Genomic DNA, 13,103 nt, shown 5'->3' on the forward strand with positions numbered 1-13,103 from the left:
CCTTTGTCTTGAGTGGGCTGCCCTCTTTTCACAGTGGCCCCCAGCCTCCCATGATGATGTCTGGGGGACGGCGAGGTGTTGTTCACCCCAATCCCCCCAGAGTCACTGATTGGGGGGTAAACAAGTCTCCCCTCCAGTGTATGAGGCTTCCGGGGTTGTAGCCACGGCCATCTGACACGGGAAGCAGCAATGTGGGGAAAGCTGAGGGGCTCTTGGGGGGCCATGTGGGGGGTTGTGGGATGCCATGTGGGGGGTTGTAAGGAGGGGGGGGAGCATCCCAAAATTTTTGTTAGCTTCAGCTGCAGCGGCTTGGCATTGAGTACGATTATTTAACTTGTTGTCGATGAGTACTCCTAAGTCCTTCTCCAAGTTTGATGTCCCCAACTGTATCCCATTTATTTTGTATGGTACTAGACCATTAGTACGTCCAAAATGCATGACTTTACATTTGTCAACATTGAATTTCATCTGCCATGTATGTGCCCATATAGCCATCCTATCCAGATCCTGTTGCAATATGACACTATCTTCCTGAGACTTGATAATTCTGCACAATTTTGTATCATCTGCAAAAATAGCAACATTGCTCACTACTGCATCTACTAGGTCATTAATAAATAAATTGAAGAGCACTGGACCCAGAACAGACCCCTGTGGGACCCCACTGCTAACAGTCTCCCATATTGAATAAGATCCATGGACCACAACTCTGAGAGCTGAGCGCCGAAGCCGGGCGCCCCATAGCAGCAATGTTATGCTGCACAAGGCGGGTAGCGGTAATTTGGGGTTCCGGTGGCTGCCAGACCCCGAATTACATCTCCCTCCGAGTTGTGACAACTCAGAGGGGGAATAGTATTTAACGCCGCCTCTGAGTTTTACGGCAGCGGTGAGAGCCGTCATTCGGCTCTCCCCGCACCGAACTGAGCCGCGCCGAGTTAATATGTACTCACGCATATTACTTTTAATAATAAAGGCAATTACGTTTTACTACCCTTACAAAGCTATTTAGTCCCTAGTGAACCTAGCGTTTGGTATACAGTTCCCCTTGGACAGTTTGCACTCCTTATAATTGCTTAGTGCAGCCTCGGTCCCCTCCTGTTTTAAGACCTTATAGGCATTCTTTTTCCTCTTCATTTTATCTTTAACCTTTCTATTCATCCATAGAGGCCTTTTTTTATTCCTAGACATTTTGTTTCCATATGGGATATACATACTACAATATTGATTGAGTATAAGTTTAAAAGCTTGCCATTTCCCTTCAGTGTCCTCCCCTTGTAGTACATTATCCCAGTTCACCAAACTTAGTGCCTGTCTAATTTGATTGAACTTTGCTTTTCTAAAATTCATAGTTTTAGTGGTCCCGCTGCCCCGTGGCCTATCAGTCACCAGATCAAATGTTATCATGTTGTGATCACTATTTCCCAAATGTTCTTGAACCTGCACATTTGATACATTATCAGGTCTATTTGGAATGATCAAATCCAGTAACGCATTTCCCCTAGTTGGTTCCGTTACCATTTGAGTCAAGTAATTGTCCTGTAGTGCTGCCAGAAATCTGCTGCTTTTACCAGAATGGGTAGCCTCAATACCCCAGTCATTGGCCTCAATTCACTAAGATCCTGCTGGAGATAGTAAGGCAAGAGAAAACTTACCTCCACACAGTGAGAGAGTTATCTTATCTCTTCATTCCTTTCATTACCTCCACTGTAGTTAAGTTACCTCTGTCTTTAAACTGTCTTTAACGTTAGAATTCTAGAGTTATTTTAAGGATTGGAGAGTTAACTTAAAGACAGAAGAGTCAACGTTAGGTTTGCCTGAGGTAAAATGTTTCCTGAATACTACATGCCTTATCACCATGGTGATAACTCTAGAAACGTTATTAAAGACAGGAGATAAGCTTAGTGAATTGAGGCCATTGTCTGGAAAGTTGAAGTCACCCATAATTATGACCTCATTTTTACGTGCAGCTTTTTCAATCTGCTGTAGTAATCGCAGTTCTGCAGCTTCATTCATAAGAGGTGGTCTGTATCATACCCCAATAAGCAATTGGCAACTTTTATTTCCACCATGAATATTTACCCAAACGGACTCCACATCTTCGCAATCTTCCTCCATCTCATCGTTGAGGACGGCTGTAAGAGAATTCTTAACAAAGAGACAAACCCCTCCACCTCTTCTCCCTGCTCTGTCCTTCCTAAACACATACGGCTTGATTCACAAAAGGGGGATAACTCAGTTAGCACGCCCAAAGCTTTTATGGATCGTGGCCAAAGATTAGCGATACACGGTGCGCGCGAAACGTTGCACCAGGTGCAATCAAACCGTCGCAATGGGTGCACCCGAAACATCGCACATTGCGACGTTTCAGGCGCACCTGGTGCGACGTTTTAGGCACACCCGGTGCAACGGTTTGATCACACCCAGTGCGACGTTTCGCGCGCACCGCTTAAACTTTGCTTTTTTTGCGCGTCCTAAAGGGCTTTAGGCGTGCTAAGGAGCTTTTAGGCATGCTAACTATGTTAGCACCCTTTTGTGACATCAAGCCCGTTGTAGCCCTCTAAATTAGCTATCCAGTCATGGCTTTCATCCATCCATGTCTCGGTTATTCCCACAATGTCATAGCCTTTGTCATTCAGAATGAACTCTAGTTCGTCTATTTTATTTGCAAGGCTCAGAGCATTGGTTACCATGCACTTTATATTTTTACCACCACATTTACCAATTTTGTTTACATGAAATGGGCTACTTGAAGTTTTACCAACCTTATGAGTTCTGGATATCGATCTGATCAATCGCTTGAACAGTATCTGAATTAAAAATTGCCTGGTGTGTATCCAGCTTTATGGAGAACCTTGTGGACAATGTGTAAGTCTGACTGGCTAATTAAGGTGGCCATACATTAGGCGACTCGGCGGCCAAGCGATCATCCGACTCGATAATTAATTTTGAATCAGATGAAAATCGGAGCTGCCAAGTGCATACCTGTCTGAGTCCGCCACTAGCGGCGAGCTGGCTCCAGGCTCCGCCACCATCCATGTGGTTGCCGGCATACATGTGGGCGTGTCTGTGTGATGTCACACGCAACCACATTACACTGGCATCCACATGGTGCGTGTGTATGGACCGAAGCCGGAGGCCAGAGCCAGTGGCAAACATGGAGGGGGCATGGGGGAGGGTACATTTAACATTTGGGGGGACACCGCCCTGGGGAAGTGGTGGATTCAGCATCACAATGTTGATTCCGGATTGATTTCAGTGTGATATTGATCGGTAATCTGCCTGCGGTGTATAGGCAGGCCAAAGATCTCTTTTTGATCAGAGATCTGTCCCTTGGTCGATCTGCCCATACATCTGATGTACAGGCACCTTTACAATCACGTGATCATATGCCAATTGCAGAAATGATCACATGATCGGTGACTGACACAGGGATCACATGACCAAACTGATCACATGCTTCTCCACACCTATTGGCGAATTAATGCAAGTCAGCTTGACCACCTCCAACCATGACTGGTCCACTTTATGAGGACAGGTCGTTGCTACTCCCAGACAGAGGCTCCGCCCCAGCACGCATCACACAGCCCTCTGCTCAGGCATTGGACAATAAATCAAGCGGCAAACACCAAGAAATGTTGCAAAATCTCAATTTTTTTATTCAAAGTGCCACTATCAGAAAAAAATCTAAACTATGAAATGAAGACTTTGGATTCACATTGGAAAAAAAATCAGATAAAATAAACATGCTGCAATGATACCAATTTATTCCAAATAACAAAGATACAACATATTTCTGTTTAAGGGGAACACTGACACAACAACTGCGTTTCTGTCACTCACTGGTGGTCATGGAAACGGTTCCCCATCAGGCACCCCCGCCCCGCAGCACGGTGAACGCACAGAAGAGCAGTAGCGAGAAGCCTAGGAAAGCTGCCATCTCTCACTTCCTTTATAATTCACGGAGGCCTGGCTGGCTGTTTAAATCCCAGCATTCCATTTGGCTGTGCTCGTCTGCAGCTGTGCGCCTATCCCTGCAGGCTTCAGAGCTGTATGTGTCTCTGAGCAGTTGTCTGCAAGCAAAAGGGAGTTGTGCAATTGCTCAGCATCTACTGTCTGTGAATCAGTCTGCAGCCTCCACTAGGGGAGATATTTCTGCTGTGATGCAGGGAGGCTGAGAAATGTACCCTGGCCTCTATGGTTCTTCCTACTTTGGTAGTCACATGATCACAACTGATTGCCCTGCCCACCGGCTAACTCCAGAGAGGACAGGAAGCGAGCTGTAGTGTTTGTGAAGCATATTAGGCCCATGATGCACATATTCTATTCACAGCTTTACTTACTATATATTATTTATAATCACGTATCACCCTGGTTGATGGTAGAACTTACTCTTTTTAAAAGTTTAGGTTTTATTGGGCTTTTAGCAATTCTTGAGCCAGTCTTTTGTATTCATATGGGCTGGTCTTACCAAGGTTGGTGATTATAAACCTGATTATTTTGGAAAAGTGTCTCCTGTTAGGAAAATGTCTCCTGGATCATATCAGGAAATAAAGAGAATGGCTGACAGGTTGTCGTATTGAAGTTTTGTGCAGAACACAAAGCAACAACTTCACTTTAGTAAATCCAAGACATCCTGTTTTTATTAAAGGACCACTCTTGTAAGAATCAATACATTTTATACAAATACATGTGTATTATTTGTCCTAAGCTAAAATGCACTATAAATTACTTTTTTCTTATGTTCCTGTCATTTACAGCAGGCGCTTGAAGTGTGGTAGATCTGACAGAACTAAACTATTGCCTCACGGGGGATTCTCAGTAATTCCTATATTTTCAAAAGCACTCCCTGAATGGCAGTGGTGCAGTCCAACTGCCAGAATAGTGTGTGCAGGAGGAGACTAGCTTCCCAGCACCATTGTAAAGGTTTTTTTTTTTTTTCAGGGAATTCAGTTGAATGGAATAAACAAAATGCTGAAAACTCCCCATGAGGAGTGCAGGCAGTCAAAAATCTGTCAGATCTGTCATTTTTTAGTTATCTTCTGTAAGTGACAGCTACATAGGAAAAAAACTCTGGGACAAATGTACAACAAATCCACATGTACCAGTATTTCGCCATAGTTGTCCTTTAAGAAAAAGTCCCTGCCACTCTGCTGTTTACTAACCTTTTAGCAGCCTCCACTATATTCTGATATAACCCATGCAAGGGTCACAAACTTTTCCACCTGTCAGCAGGCAACTTTAATGAAGCCCAGCCCAGGTGTACATGTTTTCAAACGGAAACAAAATGGCAGCTGTCCTATGCCTCTAACTTCAGGATCCTGATAAATGAATTCTCTGTGCGTCCAAAAAACCACTTTCCCCGTTGTTTAAAGGTGAGAGATGGTCAACAATGTGTTAACAATGCCGACTTGCTTGCAAATTCAATGCAAATTGTCTGCGGCCTAGTTTAGGGCCTACCGAATTCAGTATGTTTGATTGGCCGCTTCCCAATTAGCATTAAAACGTCATGCAAGGCCGTCACCGTTAGCGCCTCATTCACAGACCTGCCTGAGGCTAAACTCCCACCAAAACATTTATCCTCGTTTCACACAAACAAACAAACAAAACAAAAAATAACATTTGAGTTTTTATTACTGGGGAGAATTTTTCCACCTCTTGTTCAGATAGGAAAGTGGAAGAATCTCTTGTTTACAACATCGGCGACAAAACTTTTTTTTTGTGGAGGGGAGGAGTTAAAATCGCTCAAGTTTTTGAATGTTGTCCATCATTTCCTCTCTTGGTGACACCAGCTCCTCCCACTGCAGCCACATTAGAGCTCCCGGTGTCACCAGCTCATGAAGTAGGAGACATTCTCCACAACAGACAACCAAAGTCACCTAATCATCCTTTCATGACTGAAGAAGTGGAAGTTATGCAGGTTCCGTGGTTCATGACATTGAATCAGTTCCTAACTTGCATCTGATTGGCCATGAGACCTGTATAACTCAGGGTACATTACTATTACTAATGAAAAGGATGGGTTGGCAACAGAGATAACAATCTAATATCGTTTTCCTCACATCAAAAAGGGGCAAAAAGAGTTTGGCTAAATTTAGTGCTGATTAGGGGGGGAACATCCATCCAAAAGCACTTTTAGTAGAAGGTAGAAGGCAAGACAGAGGTTACGATCTAACCCACCCTTTGCTCTATTGTTTTGTCATAAAGGCCTCCTCAGATGAATTTGTTTAATGAACATTTTGTGCTCCATACAGTCTACCATGTCAGTGGATTCCATGGTGAAGACTGTCTAATGTGCATCATGAGAAACATGGCAAGATACGGGTCTAACCACTAATCATGTCCCCCATCCCCCCCCCCCCCACGGCAAAAGTTTGATGGGTTGCCCTATGTACCTTCTTTACCTGCGGTGACCCCCAAAGACGTTCAGATAATGAATGTGACTACCTTGATCCTATCCATCAACACCAAGTGTGGCAACCATGACTCCAACCATAAGTGTGGCTACCATGGCTCCCTCCACTCATAACAAGTGTGTCTACCATAATGCCATCTACCCATGACAAGTGTGGCCACCATGATTCTCCACCCATAACAAGTGTGGCCTCCATGATTCTCCACCCATAACAAGTGTGGCCTCCATGACTCCTCCCACCCATAACAAGTTTGGCCACCATGACTCCTCCCACCCATAACACGTGTGGCCACCATGACTCCCTCCAATCATAATAAGTGTGGCCACCATGACTCCTCCCACCCATAACAAGGGTGGCCACCATGACTCCATCCACCCATAACAAGTGTTGCCACCATGGCTCCACCCATAATAAGCGTGGTTACCATGACTCCTCCCACCCATTACAAGTGGGACCACCATGACTCCTCCTACCCATAACAAGTGTGGCCGATCAGGTAATGAATGTGACTACCTTGACTCCATCCATCAATAACTAGTGTGGCCTCCATGACTCCTCCTACCCATAACGAGTGTGGCCTCCATGATTCCCCTCACCCATAACGAGTGTGGCCACCATGATTCTCCACCCATAACAAGTGAGGCCACCATGTCTCCTCCTACCCATAACAAGTGTGGACACCATGACTCCTCCCACCCATAACAAGTGAGGCCACCATGTCTCCTCCTACCCATAACAAGTGTGGACACCATGACTCCTCCCACCCATAACAAGTGTGGCCACCATGACTCCTCCCACCCATAACAAGTGCGGCCACCATCACTCCTCCCACCCATAGCAAGTGCGGCCACCATGACTCCTCCCACCCATAACAAGTGTGGCCTCCATGATTCCCCTCACCCATAACGAGTGTGGCCACCATGATTCTCCACCCATAACAAGTGTGGCCACCATGACTTGACTCTTCCCCCACCCATAACAAGTGTGGCCACCATGACTTTCCCACCCATAACAATTGTGGCGACCATGACTCCTCCCCCACCCATAACAAGTGTGGCTACAAGACCTGCTTTGGAGAGTTAGGAGAGAAGGTGAGAAGTTGAGACCCTCTCAGCCCCCCATGGCTGCCCCACCTGTAGACACGCCTCTGGCAACAGAGGAACCGGAGGAGGAAGAGTTGGGTCAAGGTCTGGAAGTGAGTCAGAGAAACACCACTGCCTGGCTCCTCTCTTCAATCTTTTGGAAGGAGTTCCCCTTCAATGGGTGGACAGCCTCCGACCCTCTGCATGGAATTGTCCCCAACACTATCTATGGAAGTGCAGAGGCGTCCCAACCAGTCATGACTTAAGAAAATACTGTCTCATTGGGTGACTGTAGCCCCTCCCCTGTTCTCTAAGAGGCGGGTCTGAAGAGTAGAGTCGTCATTTTAGAACCACAGCAGCACACGTAGGTAACAAGTATCATTGCACACTATTAAAAATAATAACTTTATTGAATATACAAGCTAAAACAATCAATCTCAAAATAAATAGTTATTCATTTTACACTGGATATAGTATATTACACTTCGTTGTCCTTCTTAGTGGATGAAGCCTGGAGTCGGCGGTAGTGGTGGTGGGGGGCGGGGTCTATTTGCGTCTTCTTTCGTAGTTATGTATCGTGTTCCTTTCTGATGATCCTGCGGGAAAAAGAAACAAACGAGATTTTTCAGAGTACTACCTTATGTACAGGGGCGTAACAATAGCACCTGCAAGGGATGCAGGCGCAGGGGGGCCTGTGGGGGTAAAGCCTGGTTGGGGGCTCACCCGGGAACATTTTTAGTGGGCAGGGACAGAGAGCAAACAGTGGCGGGGAGGGGGTCCCACTCCTCCCTCTCTTTCTTAGGGTCCCTCTTCAGTGCTCCCAGCTCCCCCCTCCAAAAGTGGCGGTGGTTACAGGCAGCGAAGGTGCCTCTGTCTTCTATGTCTTCAATGCCGCTAATCAGGAAGGTCAGTGTCACCAGGAAGAGGTGAGTTACCCGCCCACTGAACTTCCAGAGGGGGAGCTGGGAGCGCTGAAGGAAGGAGGGTCCGAGGTGAGGGGGGGCTTACTAAGGGGGGGTGGAGTCACATCTGTTTACCTATAAAGGGGTGTCCTTTAACGTTTATACTGAGGGGGGGTCCTGCTGTCTACCTATACTTGGGGACTACTACGTGGAGGGGCAACAAAAACTTAGCTAAGGGGTCTCCATGATTTCTAACTATGCTGTGGGGTCCAGAATACTTCTACAGATTCTCATGGAAGCCCCGTCTTCAAGCATCAAGGAATTAAAATTGGACTTACCATTCATCTGTCCATCTGGGTTGAAGGTGAAGGTGAGATGTTGCAGTTACCCCTCCCCCCCCCCCCCCCCCTTTGGGGCAGGAAATGGGGTTATTTTCCTAGTGAAGTATGGAATATATCATACATATGATATTTACATACCTCCCAACTTTTTGAGATCTGAAAGAGGGACACTTAAGCCACACCCCTGACCACACCCCCATCACAATCCTCATCACGCATACCAGATTTCATAAGAAAACTATGTTGTTTTATAATTCAAACCACACTGGTCCTCTCTATCCTGGTTCATTTTCCTTCATATTAACATTTTAAAATGAGTAATATATCAATTTAAAGGATGGGAATAAAGTTTAGAGTAAATCAAACATATTTTTAGTAGAGAAATATGTATATTTATATAGAAAGAGGGACAAAGTCCTGGAAGAGGGACAAATGAGGAGGAGGAAAGAGGGACAGAGGAACAGGGCTCCCAAAGAGGGACTGTTGGGAGTTGCAGTATGTATTTATGCATTCAAAATAAATACTGTACATAAAAAGCAGCAAAGGACTCTGAGTCCAAAACAGCAGCAAAAACAACTTCACGAGATGGTGATGAAATGACCGCTGAGTACATTGTGAGATTGTGACGGTATAGTGCAGTGCATTGTGGGATGGTGACGGTATAATGCAGTGCATTGTGGGATGGTGACAGTATAATGCAGTGCATTGTGGGATGGTGACGGTATAATGCAGTGCATTGTGGGATGGTGACGGTATAATGCAGTGCATTGTGGGATGGTGACGGTATAATGCAGTGCATTGTGGGATGGTGACAGTATAGTGCAGTGCATTGTGGGATGGTGACAGTATAGTGCAGTGCATTGTGGGATGGTGACGGTATAATGCAGTGCATTGAGGGATGGTGACGGTATAATGCAGTGCATTGAGGGATGGTGACGGTATAATGCAGTGCATTGTGGGATGGTGACGGTATAATGCAGTGCATTGTGGGATGGTGACGGTATAATGCAGTGCATTGTGGGATGGTGACGGGATAATACAGGGCATTGTGGGATGGTGACAGTAAAATGCAGTGCATTGTGGGATGGTGACGGTATAATGCAGTGCATTGTGGGATGGTGACGGGATAATGCAGTGCATTGTGGGATGGTGACGGGATAATACAGGGCATTGTGGGATGGTGACAGTAAAATGCAGTACATTGTGGGATGGTGACGGTATAATGACGGGCGTTTCGTCACACATTGAGGACATGAGGAGTGCAGCAGCCAGGGATGGAGTTTTTACAAAAGAGACCATTTTTAGGCGCTCACGTGGGTCACATCAGAATATAGCAGTCAGGGGAGTGCAGGGAAATAGTGGTCAGAGTCATGAGTGTGTACATGGCTCCTCTCACACAACATGAGGGGGGAGCAGTGGTGGGCACACACAGCGGTGGGGGGGGAGGCCTGACTCCCCTCCTCCCTCACCTAAGCCCCCCCGCCCTTTAGCACTCCGCCTCCAGAAGATGCAGGTAGGGAACGCAGGACTCACCTAATCCATAAGTACAGTGAGCGGCGGTGCAGACCGAGGAGACCAGCGGCACGGAACCCAGAAGGTGAGCCCTGTGTCCCTGCCCGCCATTTCTGGAGGGGGGAGCCCTGAAGGGGGGGTCCTAGGTTAAGGAAGGGGGGAGTTGGGGCACCCTACCCGCCGCTGTGTGTGCCCAGTGCCCCCCTCCAGGCTACTTATACTGGGGCACCTAAACCTGACTAACCTATACTGTGGCACTTATACCTGGGTTACCTATACTGGGGGCACCTATACCTGGCTAACCTATACCGTGGCACCTATACCTGACTAACCTATACTGGGGGCACCTATACCTGACTAACCTATAATTGGGACACCTATACCTGACTAACCTATACTTGGGCCACCTATACCTAGCAAATCTTTACTGGGTCACCTATATCTGGCTAACCTATACCAGGGTCACCTATATCTGGCTAACCTATACTGGGACACATATACCTGGCTAACTTATACTGGGGAACCTATACCTGGCTACCTATACTGGGGGCACCTATGCCTGGCTAACCTATACTGGGGGCATTTATACCTGGCTAACTTATACTGGGGAACCTATACCTGGCTAACCTATACTGGGGGCACCTATACTAGGGCACCTATACCTGGCTAACCTATACTGGGGGCATTTATACCTGGCTAACTTATACTGGGGAACCTATACCTGCCTAACCTATACTGGGGGCACCTATACTAGGGCACCTATACCTGGCTACCCTATACTGGGGGCATTTATACCTGGCTAACTTATACTGGGGAACCTATACCTGCCTAACCTATACTGGGGGCACCTATGCCTGGCTAACCTATACTGGGGGCATTTATACCTGGCTAACAAAGTTAGGGGGGCATACAAAGTTTAGCAGGGGGGCCCAGTGATCTCTAGTTAGTTTCTTGTCCGGGGTATGGGAACACAAAACCGCCTATAGACATCCACGGCAGACGGAAGTAGTTTTGTTCTAAATGCCGTTACACGTCTGTGGCGTTTGGATGCGAAAACACAGAACACGTATAGATATCAGCGGCAATCTACGGGTTACACAACAACACACATCTAAGCTAAAAACTCCTAATGGACAGGCGTCAAGCCAAAGCGTGCCTATCGGTGATTGCAATTAATTATATTCTGTGTGTCGCCCCGCAGGCAGCGCCAGGCAGCAGCAACAAACACAGGGACTCTGCGCTCTCTGCTGGCTCGTCAGTCAGTGATGTCCCCCTGCAGTCCTGCAGCAATTCATCAACACTTCATTGCTAGCGCTAAACTCTTTCCTGAGAGGTAATTCATTATTAGGAATGGTCTGATGGAGAATGCACTTCAAGGATAAGTGAGAGGTATGTGGAGGCTGCCATATTTATTTCCTTTTCAGCAATACCAGTTGCCTGGCTGCCCTGCTGATCCTGTGTCTCTAATACTTTTAGCCATAGCCCCTGAACAAGCATGCAGCAGATCAGGTATTTAAAACTTTGATTTTAAAAAGTTGCAAAATACAGTTCAAAACAAGAAGGTGAGAAGGTGAGTAGGGATGGTCGGAAATGCCGACTTTCGATTCCAAGGAACTTTCTGGTCTCCTATGAGTGTCTTTCTGGTTCCGCAAATTTTGGAAAAATTTGATTTCCTGGTTTCCACACATTTTTTTTTGTCAATAAAGTTAGTTAAAGGTAAAAAAAAAAAAAAAAAGAAGGATCGGCTTTTTATGCGGAACCCTCCTTTGTTTGGCCACCGCGTAAACTTCTACATACTCGGATTGGCCTAATACTTTAGAAGTTTCCTGATTGGCCGAAAATGACTGCGTTAATCCAATTTCTGCAGAAAAATACTGCATTCTCTGATTGCTCCAATGCTTCCGAGGCTAAAAGTTCTGAGTTGCGGTAATGTGGCGTTTCTGCTAAATTTCCGCGTGCCAATTTGCGCCATGGTAAGCCCATTCGCGATTGGAAACTTGGAAATCAAAATTCTGCAGAAATCTTCCGACCATCCCTAAAGGCGACATTGCGGCTCGATGAATTCTGTAGCACCCATAAGCGGTATTTCCTGCAAACGATGGACGGAGGGATACCTACCGGAGTATAAAGATCTTTTGCCCATAAGTCCATAAAAGGTATCTGCTTTATATCCTGAAAAAATACACATTTCAAGTTTGGTGTTTCTATAGAAAATTACTTTTTTTTGCTTATGGTTGAACGAATGACTTCACAAACCGATGACATCACTATGGTGCTTACATCACTAATCACTTATGATTGATTACAGTGGTGATTGTTACATAAAGTTATTGAATTTTGAATTTTTCAGAGGGGAGGGTGGAATTTTTAAACATCAATGGTGAAGAGATAAATTATACAACTTGTCAACCAAATCCCACCTCCAGGCAAAGCTTTTGTGGGTTTATCTCATGCAGTGTGTGCTGATCTCTGCTACCTCCAGTATGTGTACAGTATAAGCTGTTACTCTGTGCCTGTACTGATAGTAAACTAGCTGCAGTGTGTGCTGATCTCTGCAGCCTCCAGTATGTACAGTATAAGCTGTTACTCTGTGCCTGTACTGATAGTAAACTAGCTGCAGTGTGTGCTGATCTCTGCTACCTCCAGTATGTACAGTATAAGCTGTTACTCTGTGCCTGTACTGATAGTAAACTAGCTGCAGTGTGTGCTGATTTCTGCTGCCTCCAGTATGTACAGTATAAGCTGTTACTCTGTGCCTGTACTGATAGTAAACTAGCTGCAGTGTGTGCTGATCTCTGCTACCTCCAGTATGTACAGTATAAGCTGTTACTCTGTGCCTGTACTGATAGTAAA

The 13,103-nt window shown here is 46.0% G+C and overlaps 1 protein-coding gene across 3 annotated transcripts in view; it reads right to left on the minus strand.

The window, feature by feature from the left end:
• Positions 1-7,886: 7,886 nt before the first annotated feature.
• Positions 7,887-13,103, minus strand: part of LOC137517968 (tachykinin-like peptide) — an 89,141-nt gene continuing 83,924 nt past the window's right edge. For 2 of the 3 annotated variants that reach the window (XM_068235068.1, XM_068235067.1), the window contains exons 5-6: positions 12,369-12,422; positions 7,887-8,091 (exon numbers count right to left, since the gene is read on the minus strand). In XM_068235068.1, coding sequence (XP_068091169.1) covers positions 8,042-8,091; positions 12,369-12,422 — 104 coding nt within the window. In that variant the 3' untranslated portion in view covers positions 7,887-8,041. The remainder of the gene's footprint in view (positions 8,092-12,368; positions 12,423-13,103) is intronic. The other variant, XM_068235069.1, reaches the window with a different exon arrangement.

The sequence above is a fragment of the Hyperolius riggenbachi genome, chromosome 5, assembly GCF_040937935.1.
Source record: "Hyperolius riggenbachi isolate aHypRig1 chromosome 5, aHypRig1.pri, whole genome shotgun sequence".
NCBI classification, from domain to species: Eukaryota; Metazoa; Chordata; class Amphibia; order Anura; family Hyperoliidae; genus Hyperolius; species Hyperolius riggenbachi.